The sequence below is a fragment of the Tubulanus polymorphus genome, chromosome 4 (assembly GCF_964204645.1).
Source record: "Tubulanus polymorphus chromosome 4, tnTubPoly1.2, whole genome shotgun sequence".
NCBI classification, from domain to species: Eukaryota; Metazoa; Nemertea; class Palaeonemertea; order Tubulaniformes; family Tubulanidae; genus Tubulanus; species Tubulanus polymorphus.
Window position 1 is genome coordinate 24,212,261 of NC_134028.1, and position 26,185 is coordinate 24,238,445.

General features: G+C 39.8%; 1 protein-coding gene and 1 non-coding gene across 5 annotated transcripts in view; one reads left to right on the forward strand and one right to left on the reverse strand.

Annotated features, from left to right (window-relative positions):
• Window positions 1-26,185, reverse strand: part of LOC141903119 (calcium-dependent protein kinase C-like) — a 67,813-nt gene that overhangs the window by 29,694 nt on the left and 11,934 nt on the right. For all 4 annotated transcript variants that reach the window (XM_074791093.1, XM_074791091.1, XM_074791092.1 and 1 more), the window contains exon 4: window positions 11,956-12,064. In XM_074791093.1, the coding sequence (XP_074647194.1) occupies window positions 11,956-12,064 (109 nt within the window). The remainder of the gene's footprint in view (window positions 1-11,955; window positions 12,065-26,185) is intronic.
• Trnak-uuu (transfer RNA lysine (anticodon UUU)) lies at window positions 24,010-24,082 on the forward strand. Its single transcript has one exon. It is a non-coding gene; the product is annotated as a tRNA-Lys (tRNA).

Consider the following 26,185-nt stretch of genomic DNA (forward strand, 5'->3'; position numbering starts at 1 on the left):
GAAAGCTTCAACGTTGTTTGAGATAATAATGGATTCGCATAAATTTGTGACAGACGAGGCGAATTTTTCGAGTTTTAGGCGAATTCAGAGTGAACACTGATTGGCTGAATAAATGATCACATGATTCAGTACGTATATTTTGCCGAAAACCGATTGGCCAATGAAATTCTCCTCGTCTATCACAGGCATTAGTGCTGATACAGGGTGGTCACTTTCATTTGACTCGCATTTCCCTGACTATTCCCCGACATGCACGTTGTTTTCCCTGACTTGATCTGCTAATAATCCAATCAATTAACACAGTCAAATATGTAAGACATAGATGGAAACTGCTGCGTACTAAGTCCATCACTGATTTATACACCGCATTGCGGTGTAGACGCACTGAAAGGGTTAAGTGAGACTTGATATGGATAATTTTACGGAAAGTCTCACTCAACATCAGGATGCCAGATTCTCCCCATTTGCAAACTAGCCTCAACAACTTACGTAATCTGAACCCCTCACGCAGTAATTGACATCAACTCAAATATCTTAAAGCAAATAGTTTGAAAGTTCTGCGAGATCAACACGTCAAAATTGGATGTTTGATTAATCATTTTTACGTGTCTTGATTAAACGATCGAAGACTGGACTGGATACAGTAACATTTCATCTCACGACGACCGTACAACGTTTCATATGAAAAACGAACATCATAACTTCCGACAAAATAGCGATTGACGCAATTTATGATACATTAAAATCCAACCGCAAAACCATGAATAATAAACCAACTACACAAATCATATACCCACGAGACATTGATAATTCTATAACTTCAGATTCTGCAATGATTTATTTACATTCCCCAGACACCGACCGATACATAGTTAAACCCCGGCATTTCATTCCCGGATAAAGAACGTCGGATGCGCCGTTTTTTAGGGCTATCCGACGAGAGTGACGTGAGAAATGGATAATAAAGCCGTATAGATATCTTCGGGGCAAAGTGGCTGCTGCCGCGTTTATCCCGTCGTTTCAGATATATATCGGGTCGACTCGGTGACATTTTAGTGAAACTAAATATCGTATCGTTAGACGTTGTGAAAACACTGCTCACCATGGTTACTACTTAAAAACTAAAAACATGACACTATGCGCGAAATGGTGACGATCAGTAGCTGGGGAAACTTAAACCTACGAAAGACCGATGAAAAGTAATAGTCGTCGAGGTTCCAAATCGAATTGATCGTTAGCCGGCTAACCAAAATAATTATATCGAGCAAATGTGTCATAGCTGCCAATTGTCGTCGTATTAGATTAAGAGCATTGCCGGAAATCAGTACAGCCTGATTGGAAATCTGTCAGAACGTATTATCATTATGAGCTTGAAATACGAATAAAAAAGCAGAGAGGAGTGCAAAGATAGATTAGAAGAGGGGAAGGGGAGGGGGAGAGGGAGGGAGGGAAGGGGAGAGGGAGGGAGGGAGAGTGGGAGGGAGTAGGGTGAGAGGGGGAGGGAGAGGAGAGTGAGTGAGAGAGAGTGGGAGAGAGAGAGCCGTTATGTGACAAAATGCGATATTAATCTTATTATAACTGATGTCAGCGACTGATGTTATGGTAGTATAATATACTTGTATGTTAAGCCTCCGTGTTTCAGGATGGTCATTTAAGTAGAATGAGTAACCGAAACCATCACAGCCAAAAATCACCGACATCTAATCCTAATCTCAAGTCCCGTATGAATTCTGGACGCGTATCGATGGCAGGCATGTAATTCCCCCAGAACGCCAGCGCATCAAACGAAAATATTTCCAGAAGGGATTTACCGATTTATGCTAATCCGTCGAAGCCATTTTGCTTGATATCTCTCGTACAAGGCTGCGTTTAGGCTTAAGCCGATATTCAATGCTAAGTTCAACGTCGAGTCAAAATGGAACGTAGTTTTCAATAATAATTGCGCCGATATAAGCGCATTGGATAAAGCTTTAAAGAGGTCTCTCTAATGCAACAGACTTCTTCGTTTTATTTCGGTGGTAATTTTGCAGGGCCGAAAACATTACACCAAAATGGAATGTGATATAAATCGTGCCCGCACACGCACGCACACCACACCACCCCCCATTCGAGAATTACCTGTGAAAATGCATGACTTTGTGTAAATATCAGCTTCGCCTTAGTCTTACCGATAAGAAAGGTTTCTCGTTTAAAAAGCATAGGAGTAGAACTTAGTGGCATATGAAAAAGCTTATTGTTGAGAGCGCAGTAAGAGGTATCATTCGAGAAGTACCGCAAGTTTACAAGCTTTTTTTTAACAGAGCTTTTTGTCATGCTGCTCCATCTCTTTGGAACCAACTACCCATCGATGTTAAAAGGTGTGATTCTCTTAATGCTTTTAAAAATTGTCTTAAAACGTATTTATTTCTCACTGAATGCTGATGTCTAATTTTTCATCATGTAAAGCCGATGAGCATATTGTTTTTTTATGGAATTCAGGCTTAATAAATTATCATTATTATTATTATTTTTTCGGTGAGAAACTGATTTCAACAATAAGGTCGCATAGCAGCCATCTTAGCATTCGGTGCATTTCAGTGTGCCTTGCGTTAATAGCGAGCGGGGAGATCAAAGAACCCTTTTGGTATGTGGCGTATCCTTGAAATTTTACCTCAGGATTCCGCCCCAGGATTCCGGCCATCTTAATCTTGGATTGTAGAAATTTTTTTTAAAAGGCAAATTCACGTCGAAACGTGACAATTCATATGAATGAATTGACGGTTGATGAAGATGAAGATAGTAGCGAGAAGGTGCGGTTTAGCTGTAGGATAATAATGAGTTATACTGATTTTCAGTAATGAATGTTCGACATTATTGAGTTAGTACGGCATCGTTTGTCTACGGGCGACCATTTCCGGTAGGCTTCCACGACGCGATAAGAAGATAATAACCTTTCCGTCGAATACGCCTGAACGTGCATCCCGATGCCGAGAGAAACCGATTCTATATATATCTGTGTAAATTGAATGAAATACCCACGTATTGCCTCATCCCAGAAACCTATATCAACTGAGATAGAATAGAATAGATAGATTTATTTACATTCCAATCATTTTCATGGTACATGGAGAAATACGAGTATTCCTCCGGTTCCAAAATTCAGAACGGATCTAAGTAGATCCTTAAGATCGGTCAAATTGGTTCGGGCTGAATAAAAATTGATAATTTCGAACAGACTAGTAGAAAAGACCGTACACTATGACGTGGGGAATACATAATTTAAAAACCCATTGTATACATAGATTAAAGGATTAACCCTCACAGTGTGTCTAAATGTATAAATCGTGATAGATAGTGATAGATTTTGCTAGTACACCGCACTGCGGTGTATTGATGTAATTAGTAATTATCTCTCTTGAAAGATGGCAGCACCTGTCAAACATAGTGAAATATTAGTAACTAACGATACACTGCACCGCGGTGTAGACGCACTATAGTGTTATTCCCGTTATTCAACACACTCAGGTGGAATTTCTTAATATTTTCAAATTATCTCTAGCACTATAGGGTATTAATTAGTCAGCACTGAAATGGTTAAAAGCCAAACTTTATTTATAAAAAATTAAAATCATAAGACACAACGTTTCGAACTCTGTCTATAGATCATCTACAGGTGAGAGGGAATTATGAAAAACGAGGGCTATATTACTTATTAGAACAGACTGTTCACTAATTTGAACGTTTGGTCCATTCTTACTTGGAACGAACGACCGTTGTGAATAATGAAATGTGTGAACGCGGCTATAGAAAGTGAAGTTGCATCTCAGTCTGTCGAACGCTGTCACCCTGAATTCTGTCACTACGAAAAAATAACAAATTACGTAACACCGGCAGAGATGACAAACCGACGCCAGTCGACGAAACTTTTTAACCGTCTCGACTTCTACGACGCTAAATCACCCGGAAGACTAATTTCCTCCGCACCAGAAAATACGCCGGAGTGAAGTCTAAGTGTTCCTTTAGTTGCCATCAAAATCAAGAAGCATTTGGCAAACATGGAATCACTCGACGCACGCAGTATGCATGCGACATCAAAAACCATTTAAACGTCACAGACAACGACGTATCGGCGCCGCACTCTCCCTCTCTTCTCTCTGAGCCTCAACGGTAAACAACAAACGGTCATTTACCAACGACGAAAACCCTGCTGTAATCGAATCGACAACCGATGCTACGAAAAATGATGTTTCGAGTGGATGATAATGGAACAGTGGCATTATCATTAAGAGAGCTCGTCGGTGAACCGCGCCAGATTTATGATAGACCGACGTCGCTGACGCAAACCATACAATATCTCATACGCATTAAGCCGTGATCACACGGCGACGATTTCACCCGGGCCGGGCTAACCTAGACCAGACCCTTGCTTATCAAGTGCATTTATAGGTAAACCACTCATTACTAAAATGCTATCAAAAACAACGCTGCAACAAGTGAGGTGAGTTACTTCTACAACCAGTTAGCATTCATACGCAGTAATTTGACTGGGCTGAAATTCGGCACGGGGCCCGGTCTGACGTTTAAGGGCGAGCCAGGCACGAACCAATTCAGCGCCAGCGTGGAGGGCTAGCTCGGGCCAAAAGCACTCCTGCACCATTGCAACTTAAGTAACAATGCATCCAACCATGATCACATGATTTGAGACTATTCGGCAAATTAGCCCAGACCAGAATCAACATGGTCAGTGGCTATTTGGAGAAACTAGCTTGGACTGGCCCAGAGTGAAATTATGCGTTCACACGTAAATTGCTCACTCATTACTTAAATGCTAACAAAACGATCCCGAGGCAAGTGAGGTCAGTCACTTCCAAACCCAGCTAGCATTTGCACCCAATAATTCGAGCTGTGCTATAATTCAGCACGTGCCTGGTCAGACGTTTTTGATCGGGCCAGACGCGGATGCTTTAGTAACTTGTTTCATTATTATTCAGTAAGAATCGTGAAACTTTCACCAATTAGCGGATTACATGAAACAATCAGTAAGTCGAGAATAACATCAACTTTGACTCGTCGGACATGTGAGCGATGTACTTTCTCATTGAATTTACTTATATTGCTGGGCAAGCGTTCAGTTCAGGGAATTCGGTTAATGAAGCCTCTAGCCGACGTGTCTGTCTGGCGGGCAAACTCTATTTGCTCAAAAGTCAATTTATTTACACAAATCTAATCCATCATCGATCCACAGTCGAGACGAATTGCTGAATTTGGAAATTTAATTTTCTCAAAAGGGCGTTAAGGTCGCGGTAAATCGATATGCCTGAAAAAATGAAATCGACTAACTGGATCTATAATTGTCAGCGCCGACATCAAAGATTTAGAAGCAAGCGCCGCGCATAACTAGCGCCTTCGAGATCACAGATATGAGAGCATAAAACCGTAAAAACATAATCTTAAGATTACAAATATTAGAATCTAGTCTGGTAATAAAGATAAACGAAACAAAAGCATTTCTCGTAGGTAAAAAGATAAAAGCGTGTTCGCTACGGTGTTTGCGGAGTAACAAGTCGAGATAAAGAACTGCAAAGATATGAAGACACACTGAAGATAAACTTAAGCCCCGATCGCACGAGCAGTGTTCCTTTAGTTGCCATCAAAATCAAGAAGAGCCTGTTTGGCCCGTGCCAAATTTGGCCTGACCAAAAACGTCGGACCAGGCCCGAGCCAGATTTTAGCACCAGACAAATGATTGCGTTTGAATTGCAACTGGCACCGGAAATGATCCACTTCGCTTTGTTTAAGCATTGTTTAGTATCGAGTGAATGGTGGGCGTGTGAACACGCTCTCTCATTAGGCACGGGCCAAATTTGGCCAAAGCCTGATCCGTGCCAATTTGGCGCGGGCCAAATCGTCTCCGTGTGATCGTGGCTATAGAACTAAATCTAAAACCGAGCCTTGAGAAATAGCGCAAGCGGTCACAGAGCCAGATAAAGCTAATAACGAAGCTAATGCATAACAAGCGATAACGCAAGACGCCGGACAAAAAATGGCAAAATCGATTAAATGTCAAAGGAAGATGAGACACGAACGGGAAAAAACGCATCAAATGTCAATAGATGAAAGAGAATGCGCTCTTACGAAGAACATTATAATTAAATCAACCCCCACAAATATTCAGCCTCAATTCATACAGAACACATTCAATTTGCCGATGTCATTTCAACGTTGAAGAATCTTCCCTCTTTAATGCGTTTATGTCTTCTTCGCCACGTTTCGCGTAAAGTGGTTATGAAATCATTCACAATAAACTGCTAATAATAGAGTTGTGTGGATTCTGAGTTTTTGCGCGGTAGCTCAAAATGACGAGCAAACTACATTATATCCAGTGTGAAATCTATTAATACTTAATGTAGACAAAATGCTCAGTCGAGAATAAAATGCTCTGATCAACTGAAGACAAATAATCAAGTCCAACAAAATAATCGTATGTGATGAAATTTATCAAAATAAAACGACAAAGTTTCGGCTGTTGTTGACTAACAGCCATCATCAAGTGGAATGACCAGAAACAGAAAGATGAAGTTTTAGTTTTCTTATGGAAATTCAATGCACCAGCGCAAACACGTAAAAACCAACATCGCTGGTTTGACCATAAAAACCTCTTGTCTGTCAATACAGACTGAAATGCAATAGCTGAGTTTGAGGAAAAATCCTCGAGACAAGTTAACCTGAACTCGACTGCATGGAAGATGTTTTCCCTCTCTTCCACTAGACACAGGGCAAGGCCGAGTCGGGCCAATTCCAGTTTGTTGAACCGCCAACATCTTCGAGGTTTAATAAACTGTAGAACAACCGGCGCACCTCCAAAGAGTATGACTGTCTACATATTTGTTTTCGTCTCAGCTGGCTTTGCGGAGGATGAAAAGTTAGACACTCTGCTGTGTTGTTAATATCCCTAGGGCTACGGAACTAGAATACAGATGACAAGAAACAGTGATGGCAACCATTATCACAACAACAATCACCAGAGCACACAAAGTAACATGGTGGTCCATGGCATTCATTTACACCACGATCTGCGCGAGTTCCCTCATATTTACCACTGAGGTCTTTGTCCTTCATGCATTTCAGCTGACAGTCAATAGTTGTATTAACACTTCATTACTAAGAGAGTACTAAATTTAGGTTCCATTCTACACAGGACAGATATAAGCCACGATCACACGAGCATTTTTGGGCCGGGCCAATGGAACTGTTCATACCGGTGCCAAATGGGCCCGAGCCTGTGTTACGTCAAGCTGGACCGGTGAAACGTGTGCGAACGCAAAGCATTGATTTGGTACGTTCTAAATTGGTCCCTTACAAGTACAGGCCAAATTAGAACGGATTTACCGGTGATAGCATGAACGCAGCTGGACATGCCATCTTTATAGTCAGCGGCGTAGAGCAAATCTTTCTCCGTGATATGATTTACTACTGAGCAGTAACACTGACTGTAATCGCGTAAGGCTTCTAAGTATGATTCCGAGTAACCGGCTATATCCCTCGAGTTCGACAGGATCAGGTAAACGAATCATCTCCACAAATCGCATCTCGACAAAATCCGTGTTTTTTCGCAGCAGAAACGAGAGAATTTGTACGAACGAAAAACACAAAGAGCTTCCGGTGAGAAAAATGTTATTCCGAATAAAGCGAGCTGCTTGAGGAAATAGACCGATCGCTATGAAAGCAATTCTTGATTTTCTTGAAGAGCTTCGAGTGGCAATCATTGAAACGATAGTCGCAACAAATCAATTATTCGTTCAATTTTACGTTTTTTCCTTCAAATTCACCGCGCCGTGTTTCATGGTTTCATGTGGCTTTATTGACTCCATGGTTCCCACGGTTACATGAATTCAAAGTTCCCAAGTTTTTCCAAAGTATCTCATGGGTGATTTTTCAATTTTCATTAATGGAAATGACCACATATCATCATGCAACAGTCAACATTTTAGTGGTGACTGGTTGATAAAGGTGATTTTCAAGAGAAATCGCTGAAGAAAGTTGCCCTAGGCAAATGCAATACGTGAAATGTAATGAATTTCACAAATATTTCCCTGATTTGAGGAAAATTTGTCAAATTCCCAAATATTTCCAAACCGGGAATTATTATCTCAGAATTCCCAAGTTTTTCCCAATTTCCCTGTTCTGTGGGAACCATGTGACTCGATTGAACAGTCAACACGATTTATTCTACAGGAAATTTCACTGTGTTTCAATGTGTGAAACTATGCACGGAAATTCTTCTTCTCAGTTCAGCAATAACAGTTATTGTCATTTTTCGAATCACTCACTTCTTTAAATATTCTTGAAATAGTAACATGAGCTAAATGGCCACAGGTCTCATACAAGTCAAACCTCCAAACTTGCCCGACAACCATAACCTGGTGTATAGCCTAATGGTTAGTGCTTCGGGCTTGAATGCTGAAGATCCTTGGTTCAAGTCTTGGAAGGGTTAGGATGGCATTTTTTTCATATGGCACTATTTTTCCTTAATGCACCATTACATAACATCTATGGGATACCTATATCTAAACTTGCATCGCTTCATAGCCTCCTAACTTGGGAAATTGTCATTTTCAATAGATGCATCCAGCTTATGAAGAACATATTCAACATACCATACTGAAAGTATGGATTAAACAGATCTGGATTAAGTAGGTTTAATCTGTATTAATCGCAAAGCTATTCATGATGAATTACACACGAATGCTCAAAAAGTGAACAGACAGCTACCATCATCAATCACTCTATAATAAGCCTCTCCCAGATACCGGTTGACATAAGATGATAGGTGATAAATATCTAAAAATATAGACACCCTTCACAAGACAAGCCATTTATCAACTTCATTTCAACGTATAGTAAAACCGTAAGTGACAATTTAAATTCCTTCAAACAGGAACAAGATACTGTAGTTTAATCCGCTGAATCCAAATGCATTAAAATTCAGTAAATGTCACTTTAGACTTCAATTTACATCGAAGTAAATCATAATCTTGATTGCGTGTGATAAATGCTGCAATATCACAAACATATAATGACAATGAGGAATGGTGGAATAACCTCTACTCTCAGATGTGGAGAATAGACAATAAGATTAAAACCTGCTGTACGCAAATTAAAAAGTGAAGAATTAAAATCGGCGGGCTCAACATTGTGGACTCTCGACTAGAGACCTTCACAACCAGATGATCGTCTCTAGAAAAGAGTCTGAATCATTGCATCTTCTGACTTTAATATCAGATTTCATTTTAAATCCGACGATCGGGAAACATTCGCATAAAATCCGTGAGACATTCAATTTCCGATCGTACGGAAACAAGAATAACAGGATGTAATTTGTTTCTTCGTTTTTAGAGTCTACTAAATGCGGGGTTCGCGGCGACGTATAGTTAGATCTGCTGCCTGCGGGATTTGAACCCGACTAATGACAGACATTCACTATATAATAAATCATACAGTGATGAATATAGTTGACAACGAGCGCCGGTCTGCTACCGATACGGAACAGTTGTGTGTCGTGTAGATGTCATGTTAAGCATGTCTCCTTCATTAAACTACTACTGACAGACATGACGCTAGATTTCTCTTAATACTTGCGTGCTGACGAAAGGCACAAGGGGTAAAGCGGAAATGAAAAAGATGAAGAAAGTGAGAGAGAAGAGAATGAGCAAGAAAAACCGCATTCACACAACGTTATTTAGAACGTTCTTGATTTGATATGTTGCAATTTTGAACGGACCAAGCGTTCACGCAAGTTACCAGTTTTTTCTTGTAATCGGTCCATTCCAATTTTTCGAAACGACTGATAGACCAATTAAAAAAACCAATGCAGGTCCGTTCTAAATTCTAGAACAGACCAATTCTACGCGTGTGAATGAACAGCATTGATTCGTTCCATTCTAAATTGGTCCGTTCCCAGGAACGGGCCAAATTAGACTAACTAGCGATGTGAAACACGGCTATACGGATGATCGAGATAAACAGAGGCAAGAGAGACTGAGGGGATAGAATAGAAAGTGAGAGAGAAGTGAGAAAATGAGGTAGAGTATTGATGAAACAAGAGCTTGAACAAACACTGGTCGATCTATAGCGACTATAATACGCTGACGACAATAGTGACGTTGTCAATAAATATATCCGGCTGCCTACGTGCCTTCGGGCGTTGATGAATTCATCAATAATAATCTGTTCGAATGTAGACAAAACAGGTTGGAAATTCCGTATAAAAAGAGTGCGCTAGAATGTAAACTCTGACACATTGTAGTTAGCATCGTTTACTGTTAATTCAATGTTCCACTAATCGATCACGATACAAAATGACTGGCATATTTTTTCTCGTTTCAGAATTGCCCCCATTTCTAAATCTAGGCCGATAGTTGTGTCATGTTTCCGTGACGCAACAAACATTCGACTGAGGGCGCAGGGTTAACCATGGTTGAATCATTTGACGATAGTAGTGTAATAATGTTAGTTTGTATTAAGGATGAATTTGAGCGTTATGCTTTCAATTAGAACAGCGACATTATTGAATTAATCAGTAGTTCTCAGAGGGCATGTTACAGTAATGTCCGGCTAACACTTGTAACATCTATCTATATTTCACACCACACAGAGGAACACACCATCGCCTTTAGGCAGTACACAACGACTTACTAGCCTTGCAAGTTCCATTATTCAAGTTAAGACAAAAGACTAAACAAGAGGTTTTGAAAAGATTTGTAATAATTGGAATGAATATATCATGTTTTTGTTGTTGAATAATGAACTGTAGGAGGATTGGCTGTAGTCCGAGGGTTTGTGAAAGAAATCAACTGTTCAAGTGCTGGAGTTACTTAGAGGGTATATGACAGACATAAAGTGTTGAAATACTAGTTGCACTTGGAGGATTTATGACAGAAATGAATTGTTGAAATACTAGCTGTACTGACAAGACGACGTTGATCGGCCTAGATCGTCCTTTGTTTTTTTCCTGCAGCTGGTACTGCTGAGACTAGATAAAACAAAGTGTACTTGAAGGGTTAATGATGAAAATGAAGTTTTTAAAGGATTTGTGAAAGAAATGAACAGTTGAAATACTAGTTGTACTAATATATTCATGATGTCCGACATTGATCGGTTGTATTGACCTTCATTTTTTTTCTGCAGGTGGTACTGCTGAGATGTAGATAGAAAGAAGTGACCAACGCGCGACATCGTCAATGAATCGATGATAAAAACCAATGAGCTACTGAAAAAACTGCTGTTTGAATACAGTACATAATACAGTTCAATCGAATGCATGAAAGCAACAGGTGTTTCACACTCTATAAAACAACGGGTCGGATTTTTATTAAAGTACACGTAACGTCGATTGATTATACAGAATATCAGTTTAATAAACGTTATATGAGCAACAGCTTGAAGTCACTTCATTTTAATGAAATCCACAGATACGTTTCTTCCTGCTTTTTATGGCCTATCATGGTGGAATCTGAAGTCCATCATATTCGCAAATAAGACTAACGAACTCAATAGTTTTCAGCATATATCTACATCTATGTCATTACACTGATATCACCCGAGAGTGTTTTGGACGTCATTTCATACGTCCATGTCGTTTGCCTCACATCTGATAGATGTCGCTGCTCTTCATTCAAAACAAACATGGCGGCTCCGGGGCAGGCAAAATTTTTAGAAGTAAAAATTGTGAATTTTGTGCGACTAATCGAAACCTTGGGACAGAGGATTCTGAAAACAATTGAAACCTTTAAGGGGATAAGGGATTAGATACTTCTTTGTCTTACGCATTGACTGAAAGCACCACCGGCGGGAACTCAGTCCCAACAAATTTGACGCACCGATCTTTAAATGATGGGATTAATACAAATTTCAGTAAAATAAATGTTAAACGCATTTCGTAAGGATGAATAGACAGATGAATGGTTTTGTACTTACAGTCACATTTTAATCCTTGATGTATTAGTCCGTATAACAAAGATCCGCAGTGATCACAGAACGTTGGACTCGTGTATGAATGCACTTTGAACTTGTGAACATTTGTACACTGTAATGAGAAAAAATACGGCACATAGCAAGAATTAGCATCGCGAAGCCATCAGCGACAGGGCTGCATCTGGGGGTACCTCACACAAAAATCTAAAATGTCCTTCTTGACGATACGGAGGAAAAATTTGAAACGACTTTGAAAACGTTTGTAACGCTTTGAGGCATAATTTCCTGAATTTTCCAAGAACTCTAAATCTTATGATATGTTGGCAGGGGGGCTCGGGCTGGGGGTAGCTGAGGGTGTGTCTTTGTTAAAACAAGTACACATGAAAACATATCAAAGTTTCTTCATCCCATCTCTATATTCTGGCAGTACATCCATCATTCTTTAGTCATGTTGCTTACAAAAATCAAATCTGATGAATCCAATAATTTGCCTTTTTTAAAAAGTGCCTTACTATTCCCTGTTCTTTGGCGCTATAATCAATATCGGGCCGTGGATTCGCCTCTGAGCGAAATCAACCACCGAATTATACTTCAAACACACAACGGATGAAATAACAGATTTATTTGTCATTTAATCAACATTTTTGTCAAGTGAAGCGGAAAAGTACGGGTTGAGTTTTAACAATAGCAAAGATAAAATACACGATGCTCGTTCTTCGTTCGTTTGCAATTCAAATTTACAGAACTACTTTTTACGCACATATCTGGTCGATATCTACGGAATCTGTCGCTGACTATGGCTAATAGATACAGCTTGCGGTATCGACACATCGATAAGCAAACGTGTTGACAGCAGCTCGAATCGATAATCGGTTTTCGTCGAATTTTTAGTACATTAAAATTTCATACGCTGCTGGAAAAACATGCCACATTACGATATAATACACTGCGCGGCGGTGCAGTTCATTCAATCAACTTCGAGAGAAAAAAGTGCGTATATACTTTTACATTAGCGTCATATTGTCACTCGATGGATTTCCTGTTCACCGCCTGTTTTCCTATATTTCTGACACATTTCCCACAATATTTCCACGCAACCTACTAAAAGCAGGAAGCGGGCGCGATAATATTCAGGTTGCGACAATCTATATGAATCAATATTTCACGGCAATCAAACATTTAATTGACTCAAATCCAGAAAGAGGGAGGGAGGGAAGGAGTAGTGAGAGTGGGGAGATAAGCCACGATCGGATGACATGAGCAAATTAGGCCCGGAACAAGCGTTCATACTGGTGCCAAACGGGCCCGGGCCGAGTAGGCACAAATTTGGACACTGTTTAATAATGAAATTAATGATACATGAAATGAACCTTAAATGAGTATCTAAGATATTGATTAGAACAGCTCCTCCATCAAACACTTTTAAAAAGGACAATAAAATATACATCTAGTTCTTCAATGCAATTTATTCAGTAGGTTACCGATTGCAATAATTGCAGTAATAGATCTACATCAGTGGTTTTAGTGATTTCAACCTTGAGAGAGATATTGGCAGCAGCACTGTATCCTCTTTCGATGTCAAATAAAGTGAACGAGCGCCTCCTTCAAACTACTCATAACTCATTAAATTTCTATCCAATTTCACAATTACGCGTGTATTATATTTCTATTCAAAACCACAGAACTGTCTATCTTGTTATCTACCTCTTTATATAGTAGTTTTCACCACAATTTGACATCTAAAACAGTAATGAGCAAAACCCACAGTCGAGGATTTAACGGTTTATTCCGACAAGTTTTGACTTTAACTTCATCATCGGAGAAACCATCACGAGGGTTTTGCTCATTAACTGACGGAGATTAATTTCAGTCTACCAGTCATTTGAAACAGAAGTTTAGTCGAAAATGAACGAGAAACCATTCTGAATTTGAGTGATAATTTCAGGAGTAATTGAGCTGTTAAAAGAGCAATAACTACTCTGAAATAGTTGTCGTAGTCAGGTCTGGCTTTATCATCATCATCATCATCATCCAGCAGCCATGAGCATGCGAAATGGATTTCGAAATTTAAAATAACAATGCTCCGGCGGTTTTCATAAGACACCTGCTGGAATCAGACAATTTTGTCAAGCGTCATTCACATCGACGACACCCTATCAGTACGGTTCAGTTACCATGGAAACTGGCTCCCATCGCAGTAGCATCATGCGACCCCTCGGAGATGGCAGCGATTACTAGTACAGGCTACCCATCCGTAGATTTTATTCTTCGCGACGCAAGCAAGAAAATTCCTCAAATACCAGAATTTGCGATGATATATATCGGTGAAACGCGGCCGCGATGATGTAATACAAAGATTAGTGATTTGAGCAGATACTTTCTATCAATCGCGCGGCGTAAATACACCGCGCGGTCGGGCGATCAGTTGGTCCCGTGACAACCGTCACTCTTCAATAGCGATAAATCAAGTGAGACTGAAGTATAAAATATAGTCATCAACGTTCGTTCGAATATGAAATGATAAAAGGCTGCAGTCGGTATATACCAGAAACACGATACCACCGGTTACATAGAATAACATCGCGTTAAAAACAATTTCCACCAGAAAATGTGGCTGACAATTTGCGGTTTAATTTTTTTTTAAATGATTTCAGATTTTTAGAGCCGGATCTTTCTCTTATGGAGGAGAGCTGTCATATAAACATTTAACCCTTTCAGTGCTAACTTATCGCTACCCTCAAGTGATGGAAAATCCACCCCAGAGCGTTGTATAACAGGCACACCACTGTAGTGTGTTTACAGTGCAGTGCTGCGTATTGTTAGTTACTGATATTCCAACATGTGTGACAGGTGCTGCCATCTTTCCGTAGCAAAGATAGATCATCACATATTTATACGTCGCACTGCGGTGTAGATGCACTGAAATGGTAAAGAGCGTCCACGCCGAATGGAAAGGAATTGCGAAAATGAATAATTAAGCTGTTTGTATGATAATATTGTCCCTATAGGCTAAAGTCATTCATTTAAACAGCGCATATGAGACGTGGGATAATGACAGCGAAACTGGTCGCAGCAGGCAAATCCAGTTTTGATTTAAGGATGATGGACGAACTAATTTTTGCCTCTAAGCCGACGAAGGTTTCACAGAGTGTGACCGTCGACGATGACAGTTAATCAATAGTCGGCGTTTCAATATGCATGATATTACTTCATCAGAATCAGGAGTTATGTTCGGCATTCATCTCCAAAATGAATGTGAAAGCTTGTCGAAAAAAAACCTACCGACAAAACATGCACTGATCGCATAAATGAAAATTCATATCCGACACATTTACCGAGACTGTATTATTAATCCATCGCAGCATGGGAAACTTCCTACGCAATACTCTTCCATATACGTGACCGAATTAGAAACTTAACCCTTTCCAGTCCAGTCCCTATAATACCGGGTTCTAATTTGAGTGCTTAAAATTCTAATCCGATATCATCGTTATTCAGAATATCTTTAGGATCAGGTCTGAGACTAACTGGCTTGGGCCGTGTCAACCACGGACCCATTTGGCGCCAGTTTGAACGAATGATTGGCCTGACCCTTATCTAGTCAGGCCAAACTTGGCCCAGGTAAAATATGCTTATATGGCAAGTGAGGGGAGTCACTTCATCAGAACCAGTTAGTATTCACACAGAAAAATTGGACCTGTGCTACAATTTGGCACAGGTCTGGTTGTTTTTGGTAATATCAAATTTGGCCTGCGTCAAACAGGCAGGGATGCGTAAATTGGTACTTATGCAAATGGTATGAAATTTTGCCTCGGTAAAAAAAAAAAATCGTGTGATCACGGCTATTATTTTCAATACCTTGCGTGACGTTAATTTCCATGTTATTGACAAGAATGAGAATAAACGTGAAAAGATTTTTGATTCTGCTGTAGAAAGCAATAACATTCGACGACTCTCGATCGCGACGAGCCTCGGGGCGTTCTATTATCCCGGGTTGTCATTTATAATTCTTATCTATCCCGAAGTTTTGATACAGTATTTAAATGTCGCGTGCGAGAAAATCAATTCCGACGTAATGACTAAAACATTGAAACATACAGGTCATCGATATTTTACACGTCGCACGAGATCCGCAAAACGGATCGATCAATCATTTCACGCTTTTAATTTCTCATCAAGTTCGAGTAGATTTAATAATAATAAGAACGTTGTTGAAGAGATTTTGCAATCTTAAAGAGACGACGCGGGCGACGCCGGCGTCGGATAAAAAGTAAACAACTATCTCGATAGGTAGAACACAATATCCGTGTTGACGCGATGAGGAGAGAATCCCACAATGATAATAAAAAGTCCGAAAATGAAACTTCGAGATAGTAGTTTATTCAACGTTTCGACTATATCCTAATAGTCATCTTCAGGAATACTGTATTCATTATTCCTGAAGATGACTATTAGGATATAATCGAAAAAACCTTGAATAAACTACACTAGCTCGAGGAATACAGTATTCCTGAAGATGACTATTAGGATATAGTCGAAACGTTGAAATAAACTACTATCTCGAAGTTTCATTTTCGGACTTTTTATTATCATTGTGGGATTCTCTCCTCATCGTAAACAACTATCTATCATCGGCATGATAATAATAATAATAATAATAATAATAATAATAATGATAATTATAATAAAATTTATCATCTCAATGTAATAAAATCTCAATATCTGCTCCAATTCATCTACTGCCGATCAATGAATTCAACTCAAGTGATCGCTCGGACGAACGGCCATGAAATTTTATTAAAGTTTACGAATCCAACGTCAAGTCCCTTTTAATCGATCCTTACGGATTTAAAAATCTCTTCCGGTACGGAAAAGTTGAGCGTAATGATTAAGAGTAGTGTGTATGTAGAAAGCAAGCGCGCTAACCAATAGATCAATAGAACTAGTTCACATGCAATGCATGGTTTTATGATACAGCGTGACATCCTCGATGAAAAATCTCTAGTCCGGCGTTTTTACTTAAACCAAATTCAGCCCGTACCAAGACGTGAACCCGTTTAGAAATACCCAAAATATCAATTGAAACGACCTTTATTGTTTTTTTCATACATTTCTCGGTGGTATACTTCCACCTATGTTCAGAGTTTATCTGAAATACGATATCTCGTTTGAATTGATAATGTAGGTTTCTCATGATGATATTCATCGACGCTGGAAATAGGCACAACATTGTGAACTGTTGGCCCGGGCCCAATCTTGCGCAGGCCAAAATCAGGCCCAGTTTAAAAACGCTTGCGGTTAATGAATAACTCTGATGTTATGACAAATTGATTGCGTACTCTAACATGACCTGTTCACTGACCGGTATAACATGATTCAAAGGTAATTAATCAATAAAATCAATGCCGTGTCCATCGTCGTCGTCGAGAACGTCGTCGAGAACATCGTTGGTTATCGTGAAATGTTAATGAATAATATCGCCATCAAAATCAAACGTTTGATTTAGATGAATTTTCCGTGTTCGCGTGGTTTTATATCGTCTATATTTGACGAATATATCGACCGGGTCCTGAGAAAAATGCGTAAACGTCGTAACCGGTTTTTGACGACGTCGCCGGGCAGCGTTCTGAATCGTTTATTTCCAATAACGGGGAAAATAACAACCTAGGGAAATTGAGTTATTAATGAAACGATGGCTTAGAGTCCACAATGAAACCATGGACCACTAGAGTCCACGCACGATGAAACCATGGACTACTAGAGTCCACGCACGATGAAACCATGATCGACTAGAGTCCACGATGAAACCATGGACTACTAGAGTCCAAGCACGATGAAACCATGGACTACTAGAGTCCACGCACAATGAAACCATGGACTACTAGAGTCCACGATGAAACCATGGACTACTAGAGTCCACGATGAAACCATGGACTACTAGAGTCCACGATGAAACCATGGACTACTAGAGTCCACGCACGATGAAACCATGGACTACTAGAGTCCACAATGAAACCATCGACTAGAGTCCACGATGAAACTTCTGTCAGTTTCTACTCATTTACCGAAGTTGTTGATGAGAAGAGGCTGTAACTAACAACAAACCACTAGGTATTTGCTCGGATTGTATACATGTAAATGCCTCTATGAGAGACAAGGCATTTTAACAATAGCTGCCGAGCTCAGACTAAATAATACAGAATAGAATAGAAATCCGGTGGAGATAGAGGGAGAATAAATAGCCGAGACCAGACAGATAGAGATAGACAGAGATAACAGAAACACTGCACAACCTAAGCCGAAAAGACAATCGATACAGTCACATTGTAAGATGCACAACACCCATTTGCGATAATAGGATTAAAGGCATCAATAGAGATAACGTCCGCTTGGAGAAAAAAATCCTAAATGAAAAGCGAACATGGCATGATAAGTTTGTTTAGTCGGTACTGAGCCCTCTGTCGCTGTGCTGCGAGGTGACTGTTGACGCTGTGAGGGACAGGCTGCGAGGTGACTGTTGGCGCTGTGAGGGACAGGCAGTGTTTCTATGAAGATACCGATGAAGACCTCGCATACAGGTTTTATTCATGAGATGCATCATTCACACTAACGTTGGTTAGTCCACTCTGATTTGGCCCATACCTGAAACGGACTGCCATCCTCCCCGACAGGGATTCGAACCTAATGACACCGAGACTGCTATGGTACAAAACCCTACCACCCTAGCCTGATAGCGCAGCTACATGTGCAGCTTAGATGATGTCAATGTTAGCCAATCAGAAATCCTTTTTTATTATAGCCCGGGTTTTTCCAGTTATAGTTTATCGTTAAATTTGCCTTGATCATGCAATGAGCAATCTGATTGGCGCTGCCAGTTTTATCAGGACAAATCCACATGCACCCGGTCTAGTGTGGCAGGGTTTCGTGCTGTGCCTGAGTCTAGAGCGATCCCATCATGTTTGAATCCCTACCGAGGGAGGATGTGGTCCAGCTTGATGCAAAACTGATAGACAGGCAATAACGCGTCTGTTCTAAAATTTAGAACGGACCTGGATCAGTCTTATTGGTCAGATCAATTTAGGAACGGACTTTTCAGTATTTTGAACATTGGTCCATTCTAAATTAGAATGGACTAAATTGAAAACGTTCAGTGCGAACATGGCTATTATTACGAAGAACACTTTTCCGGTAACAACGAGTACATTCGAAACAATACTTAGAACGATGGCTTTTAATATGATCGATGGTGTCAAGTACTACGACTAGAACCACATTCTCTCCCGTCTAAATTTTATGACCACTTTTAACATTGTTTTATCGAAAGCAAATAAAAACCCGCGATATCATAACCAGCAATAAAAACGGGCAGAATTGCACATGGCCGCTCGTAAATTCAAAAACATCGGCGAATCACACGCCTGAGGGGCACACGGATTTTCCGGCGATGACATCTACGACTATTTCATCAACAGCTCACGTCGGCTATTTCTGAACGTATGTGTCCTAGCGGAGTCGTTTAAAGTCATTACGTCTTCGGTTTCACAGCTGCACGACGACGACGACGACGATGATGATGGCCATTTCGTTCGTAATGTCGGACAATATCCGGCCGGGGATGACGAACGAAGTGTCGTCTTCAGCTGGCGACGCGCGATCGCTCGCTCGCTCGCGGACACTTCGTCGTATCGATTCGCGATTGACTGATGACGTACGTAGTCGTCGTTTTACTAGTGCCGTCGTACGTCGATCCGGTGATCCGGGGTTCCGACGAATCGAACACGCCGATCACGTATCAAACGGTTCGAATCGATCGTCAGCGCGACCAGCAACGGGCGTAAAAATAACCAGGGTTCGGTCGGTCGAGCTAAACGTTCGTCGACACGTGTCATCATTTCCGATGAGACCAGCAGCTTTATTCGGCGTGACGAGCATCTGGTCATATGTCATTTTTACAGCACGTGACGAGACTAGGCAATTTACAATTTTTGCCGAGTGCACCAAGATTTTCACTGGAGTCCCTACAGATCAGTCATTACTAGATATGAGGAGTACATCACCTCCGTTGAATAAAAGTTTGGCGAAAAAAATGCATACTGAATCATTCAATCATCTGATCAGTGATTCGCTTGTGTCAGTCTTGGTCTCCTGGATTCAATCGCAGGCAAATGACACGACTAAGATATTCGCCTAGTCCGTCACAAGCTTAATGAGAACTAGATTTTGATCGCAATCAATGTCGGTGAATGTTGCTATAGATAAAGGGAAGGGAATCTTCAGTCAGCCGGGTTGCCAATACATTTAGGAGAAAACTAATCAGGGGAGGGGAGTGGGGGGAGTGGGGGGATCGTGCATTACTAGCAAATCCTGCACCATTGTAACACAGGCATTTACAGCACATCAGAATCACCAGGATTTCACCAGATTGATATCAACGGCTTTACTTAGCTCAGACGGTTTCCTCCTTCCCAGTTCGGTTCAGACTCGGAATTGATTTTCACGTTACGTAAAAGTGAAATTCGACGCTGATTTCGACAAACGATCGTCTCCACCGTTCGCTGTCTATTTCCCTGCGGGCGAAAATTATTCGATAATTTGGATATTCAAATGCGTAATACGCGTACGAATGATCGATCGCGACGAAGAATAGATGACAAAAATTCCAAGCATTGCCCATATATATATATATATATATATATATATATATATATATATATATATATATATATATATATATATATATATATATATATATATATATATATATATATATATATATATATATATATATATGTATTTATATATATATATGTATATATATATATATGTATATAATGTAAGTTCCTTACTAACTTTGAATACGGGGAAAAGACATTGGAACATAAGTTGATCGAAAAATGACATTCAGTACGCTATTTACTGAGCGAGCTATCATATCATTTTTTCTGGAATCTTGTCCTAATCACAAAGACTAATAATATGCGGCACTAGAACGATGACGAGCAGTTCTTTAAATATTTATTTGACGCGATGAAAGAATGATCAGTTCTATCGGACACATCTTTAATTCGCAACTCGCCGCCCGCGAGTCCGGCACCAATCAATCGTGGAAGCTAGCATCATCAGTAAACTGCCACGAAATACTATCTGGATTTATATACCATATAGCGTATTACAGCATCAATAGATTTGAATTTGAAATAATCTCCATACTAGCTTTCGAATAATTAGACACGAGAAGCTAGGTGATCCCTCAAAAATCCCCGGAAAAACATCATGTTCTATCATTACAGACAATTGCTTTATAAAAAAGTGAATAATGTGACTGATATAGCAGCAGATAGCACTAAATTTAAGTTTTAATTTTTGGGGATGACCTTTAGTGCGTCTACACCCTGGTGCGGTGTACTGTTAGTTACTAATGTTTCACTGTTTGACAAGTGCTTCCATCTTTCAATAGATAAAAACTAATTACAATTAGTTACTGATAACATTAATACACCATGATGCGGTGTACTAGCAGTCATCACCGATTTATACCCTGCCATGCGGTGTAGATCCACTAAAAGGGTTAAACAACCATTCTTGCTTCCCTGCCACTTTCCTCCGACAACAACAAATCGAGATAAACATATTTTCCTATTAGTAATGATTAATTTTTTTCTGAACTCTTTGTGGCGGCAATGATGATAATACCAGCGCAAGTAAAACCACTTTGAAGAGTGACCATGGTAACACTCAGTGAGACACGCGAAACAACAATTTATCCATATCAAACATTTCGACTTCGTAACGACTCGTTCGGCAGTTTAAGCGTAATAAAATATTCAGTGATAACCATTCCTGAAGTTCTGATCACTGCACTTATTCAACATTCAATTATTAATGAATTTTCCCATTGAGATGATGGTTAGCCGGCAACGCACAAACCTACACGCATATCCAGAGAACTGTATCACAATGCAACCTGGAGAAATAATCTATTTTGACTTGAAAGTAAAGATTCAGAATCTAAACCCATGTTTTCAGAAAATATAAAGCAGATCCCTATAATCTACAAGTTCAAATGACTGAACTTTTCTCTAGTAGCCATACAGGTCTTCAACTACAAGTTCTATTGACTGAACTATTCTCCTAGAAGTCAGAAGTGGTTCAGTCAATAGAACATGTAGATGATAAGCTGGATGGCTTAAAGAGAAATAGTTCAGTCAGTAGAAGATGTAGAGGATGACCTGGCTGGTTATAAGAAAAATTGCTCAGTCGGTAGAACTTGTAAATGTTGACCTGGGAGGTTACTAGAGCAAATGCTCTGTTAGTAGAAGATGACATTGCTGATGTAGATTTGATGGTTAATTGTACTTCAATCACGACAAGCTGATTACTTCATCGTTGTTGACGTTTTATGTCGACGGAATTCAATCTACGAACTGTTTTCTCTTTCCTGTCGCCGTCTTTCCGTCGGATGCTCCGACGTCTCTCCGATGCCAATAGAATTATTTCCAATCGCAAATGAGGCCTTTGTGCCGGTCATAGTCGGCGTTCAATCACTATCAAATACAGTTGAATGAACCGGTAACTGATCCACTAACATACTCGAAATTGCTCATTTCCTCGCTGATTCCTCATGGGAAACTACTGCATTTTTTGAAAAATACTGGCACTTTCTTACGGCGATACACTCTTTAACAGCCACATCTAGTATTCTTGTCAGGTTACACGGAATGTTAAAACAGGATTGAAGAAACTTGGATGAACAAAACCTAGTTCAACCCAAATATGCCGAATGCTTATCATTCATCTTATCAATAGCCGTCGAAAATGAAACTTAATTAGATCAGCTTGCATAGTACATCTTTACATACAAGAAGCTCGGAGGGGTAAGTCTAGCTGGAAAGCTTTCTTAATTTTAAAGTTGTAAATACCACAAGAAAAAATTCAAGAATATATGTCTGGCAAAGAGGAAGTGGTGGGTGTGGCTAGCTTATCAAATTTCCATAAAATCTTGAGCTAGCTCACTCTTCAAGATTACTGTTCGAAACTGATATCATCTTGCATGCCACAATAAGATTTCTTTATGTCAGGGGGGAGGGGATTTGGGGGTGTGGCGTGGGGCGGTGGGGGATCATAGCCAGATATCAATTGATAACCCCTTTCAATAAGCTAGATAAGCTGATTGAAATTTTCCTCCAAAATACATCCGTATCTATAACAACAATTGCCAGACATTACTGGGGCCAGTTGCTCAAAACTTGGTTTAAGATAACTGATGGATAGATGCCATTGTCACTATGTCAACTATCCACTGGTTAACTTTAACCATGGACATATAAACTCTAGTTTATACTTGCATGCTCTAATCAACCTTCGAGCCACTGTCCGCTGATCTACACTTTTTAACGCAGGATTACAATCCCTGGTATATTGTAACCACTATCTATAATATATGCTAATGGAGTAATCACTTCAGTATATACATTTCTATTATCTACAATCTCTTTTTCAATGTTTACATTAATGTGTTCGTATTGAAGCATGCAGACAGAATTAATGACGTCCATGCATAAAATATATATAAGTAGTCAATCTTTTAAGTGATTCTAGTTGAATTCAAATGTTCGGTTGTGCATTGTTTTCAGTCGGTGCACGCGTGAAGTCATGTGTATTCATGTATTCCGCAAGCGCGTTGTTTTGCACAACACGTCCTCCAAACCGCACGCGATATTCAACTGCATAACGAATCATTTCCAACCGTGAAGCAATTAAAACAAGTGATGTTAACAGCGCAGATATCCGGTCATACTTTCCAGCGAAATAATAAAAACTGTTAAAAGCAATGAAGTGGTTTTGTACACGATGGTATATGTCGGTAGTCATTATAAAGCTTCATCAACATGAAGTCAGTAAAATATAGACGATTTATATCGATGAGAAGGTGACAACCAGCAGGTCTGCACACGAAGTTTATAAACTCTCAAACCTGACCAATAAACATACAATTTAAGACCAAAGTGAAGGATAAGCTTGTATCGAAATTATGGAGGAATGCTAGCATGTCAGTCAGCCCGGTTAGCTCAGTCGGTGGAGCATCAGGCTTTTAACCTGAGGGTCCTGGGTTCGAGTCCCATACCGGGCGATAATGATTTTAATATTTTTATCAACAATTATCAGTACACACTCTATGAACCTACTTATACTTTCACTGCCAGGATATAATGAAATACGCCTAGCAGATGTACCGCCGCTTTGGTACCTCAGGAACAGTACCCCTCAAAGCATCTGTACCACCAGCAGTGATATACCGAGCAGCTGTGTGCAGCGTTCATAAACATCCTGAATAGAGAGTGACACATGATGTCGCAGGTTTCTGATTCTACGCACAATTGTTACAGATAATATTCATAATCATTTCATCAATGACAATTTGTTATTGTCTCATTGAAATATACCGATGATTGAGGCGACGAGGAAAAATAGAATTTTCCATTTCTGATAGCGGAATTTAATTCAAATGGCTTCATTAACAAAATCTATACGAATATTTTCAAAAAGATTTGAAAGTAGATTTTGTTCTAAATTATGGCTGAACCACGGTGATCAATTAACACTATCCGACTACATCCGGCTTCAAGCCGAGTCAAAGTGATTCAGAATCAAAACTGCAACGACCTGAAGTTCAATGTCGAATTAAAGGTTAAACGTTCATCGAAACTGTATGAGGGAATTAAATTAAGCGTGGGGGATGTACAACGGATAAACAAAGACGGCAACATTCGGCGACAAGAGACAGTGATGTGAACGAGCAGTCAAACATTTGTGTAGATTTATACCTAAGTATTCTCTACAATGTCGCGGTCAATCTCTAGACAAAGATAATCAGACAATCGAACAAATGGGACTTATATACTCAGACAATCAGATCACACGCGAACAAGGGATAGCACGCGGGTAAACTCGATTGACGCGACTGGTAACATCATCGGTAAATGTGATCAGTTTCAAACAATTTCACGAACCGTCGATTAATATCAAATACGAGATTTCATCAAAACCAATTTCGTAATTGTGATACCACAAGAAACAACAACAGTAATGCATTATTTGCTGCACCGTTCGAATATGGCTTGCCTATAGCACAAATGTTTTTGACCTGGGCCTGATTTTGCTGATGCCAGATTTGACCATTCGCACTGCTACCAAATTGGCCAGTGCCTATTAAAAACTGGTCAAATGATCATGTGCGAATGCTACCTGGTTCCAGAAGTGACTCGTTTCACTAACCACTGCATCATTTGATAATATCTTAGTAAATCAAGTCAGTGGTTTACGCGTGAACGGCGCTTTCTAATTAGACACGGACAATATTTGACTCGGTCTGATCCGGGCTAGTTTGACCAGGGCCAAGTCTTTGTGCGATTGCGGCTGCTGTCATGGATATGGCTTTATCGAACAGTTGGAGACCGGAGTCGACTGATGGAGTCGACACGACTAATGAAGGCCATTGATAGACTTGAAACCTGACATGAATTCACTAACGTACGATAATAATGATTTTGTTCATTCTGGTTGACGTCTATCCATGATATAGAAAATGTCGTCCAGGACTCAGTTCCACAGTTGCGAGTTAGTGTTAACTCTGAGTTAAGATTAGTTCATTTCCAATGAGTTAATTCCGAGTCAAATCTTAATTCACAACTGTGAAACTGGGTCTTGTGTTTGACATTCTCACATATACAACGGTTATGTGTTCTACAGTAGACTCCGGTCCACTCGGATAATCGTTCAACTCAGATGACTTTTTAAAAATATTTTTTGTGATACTTTACATAACATCTACCTCGGATATTACTTAAGTCTTTAAAGTACCAAAAGATCCAACTTGAGCGGAGTCCACTGTAAATAGTTGAAACTATTTCCAGTCTAGATGAATATCATCGATTATCAATCAACAATATCAACTGAAACAATTTATGTCTGATTTTGTCCTCTGTTAATATCTGTTCATGAGAGATTCCTGGTATAACTAACCCCCTGGTATTGCAACTATGACTGTTATTTTCTAATAAACTCTGAACATAATAACCGTAAGAAAAACCATAATAGTTGTTGAAATTGATATTGTGGGTTTTTCTTAATGATAGTAATGTGCTAACTGATGCTTTAGATATTACCAAAGTGCATTAAAAATAGGTAAAAACTCTCAACACCTTGATGGTGATGGAGAGTGTCTTGAGGCCTA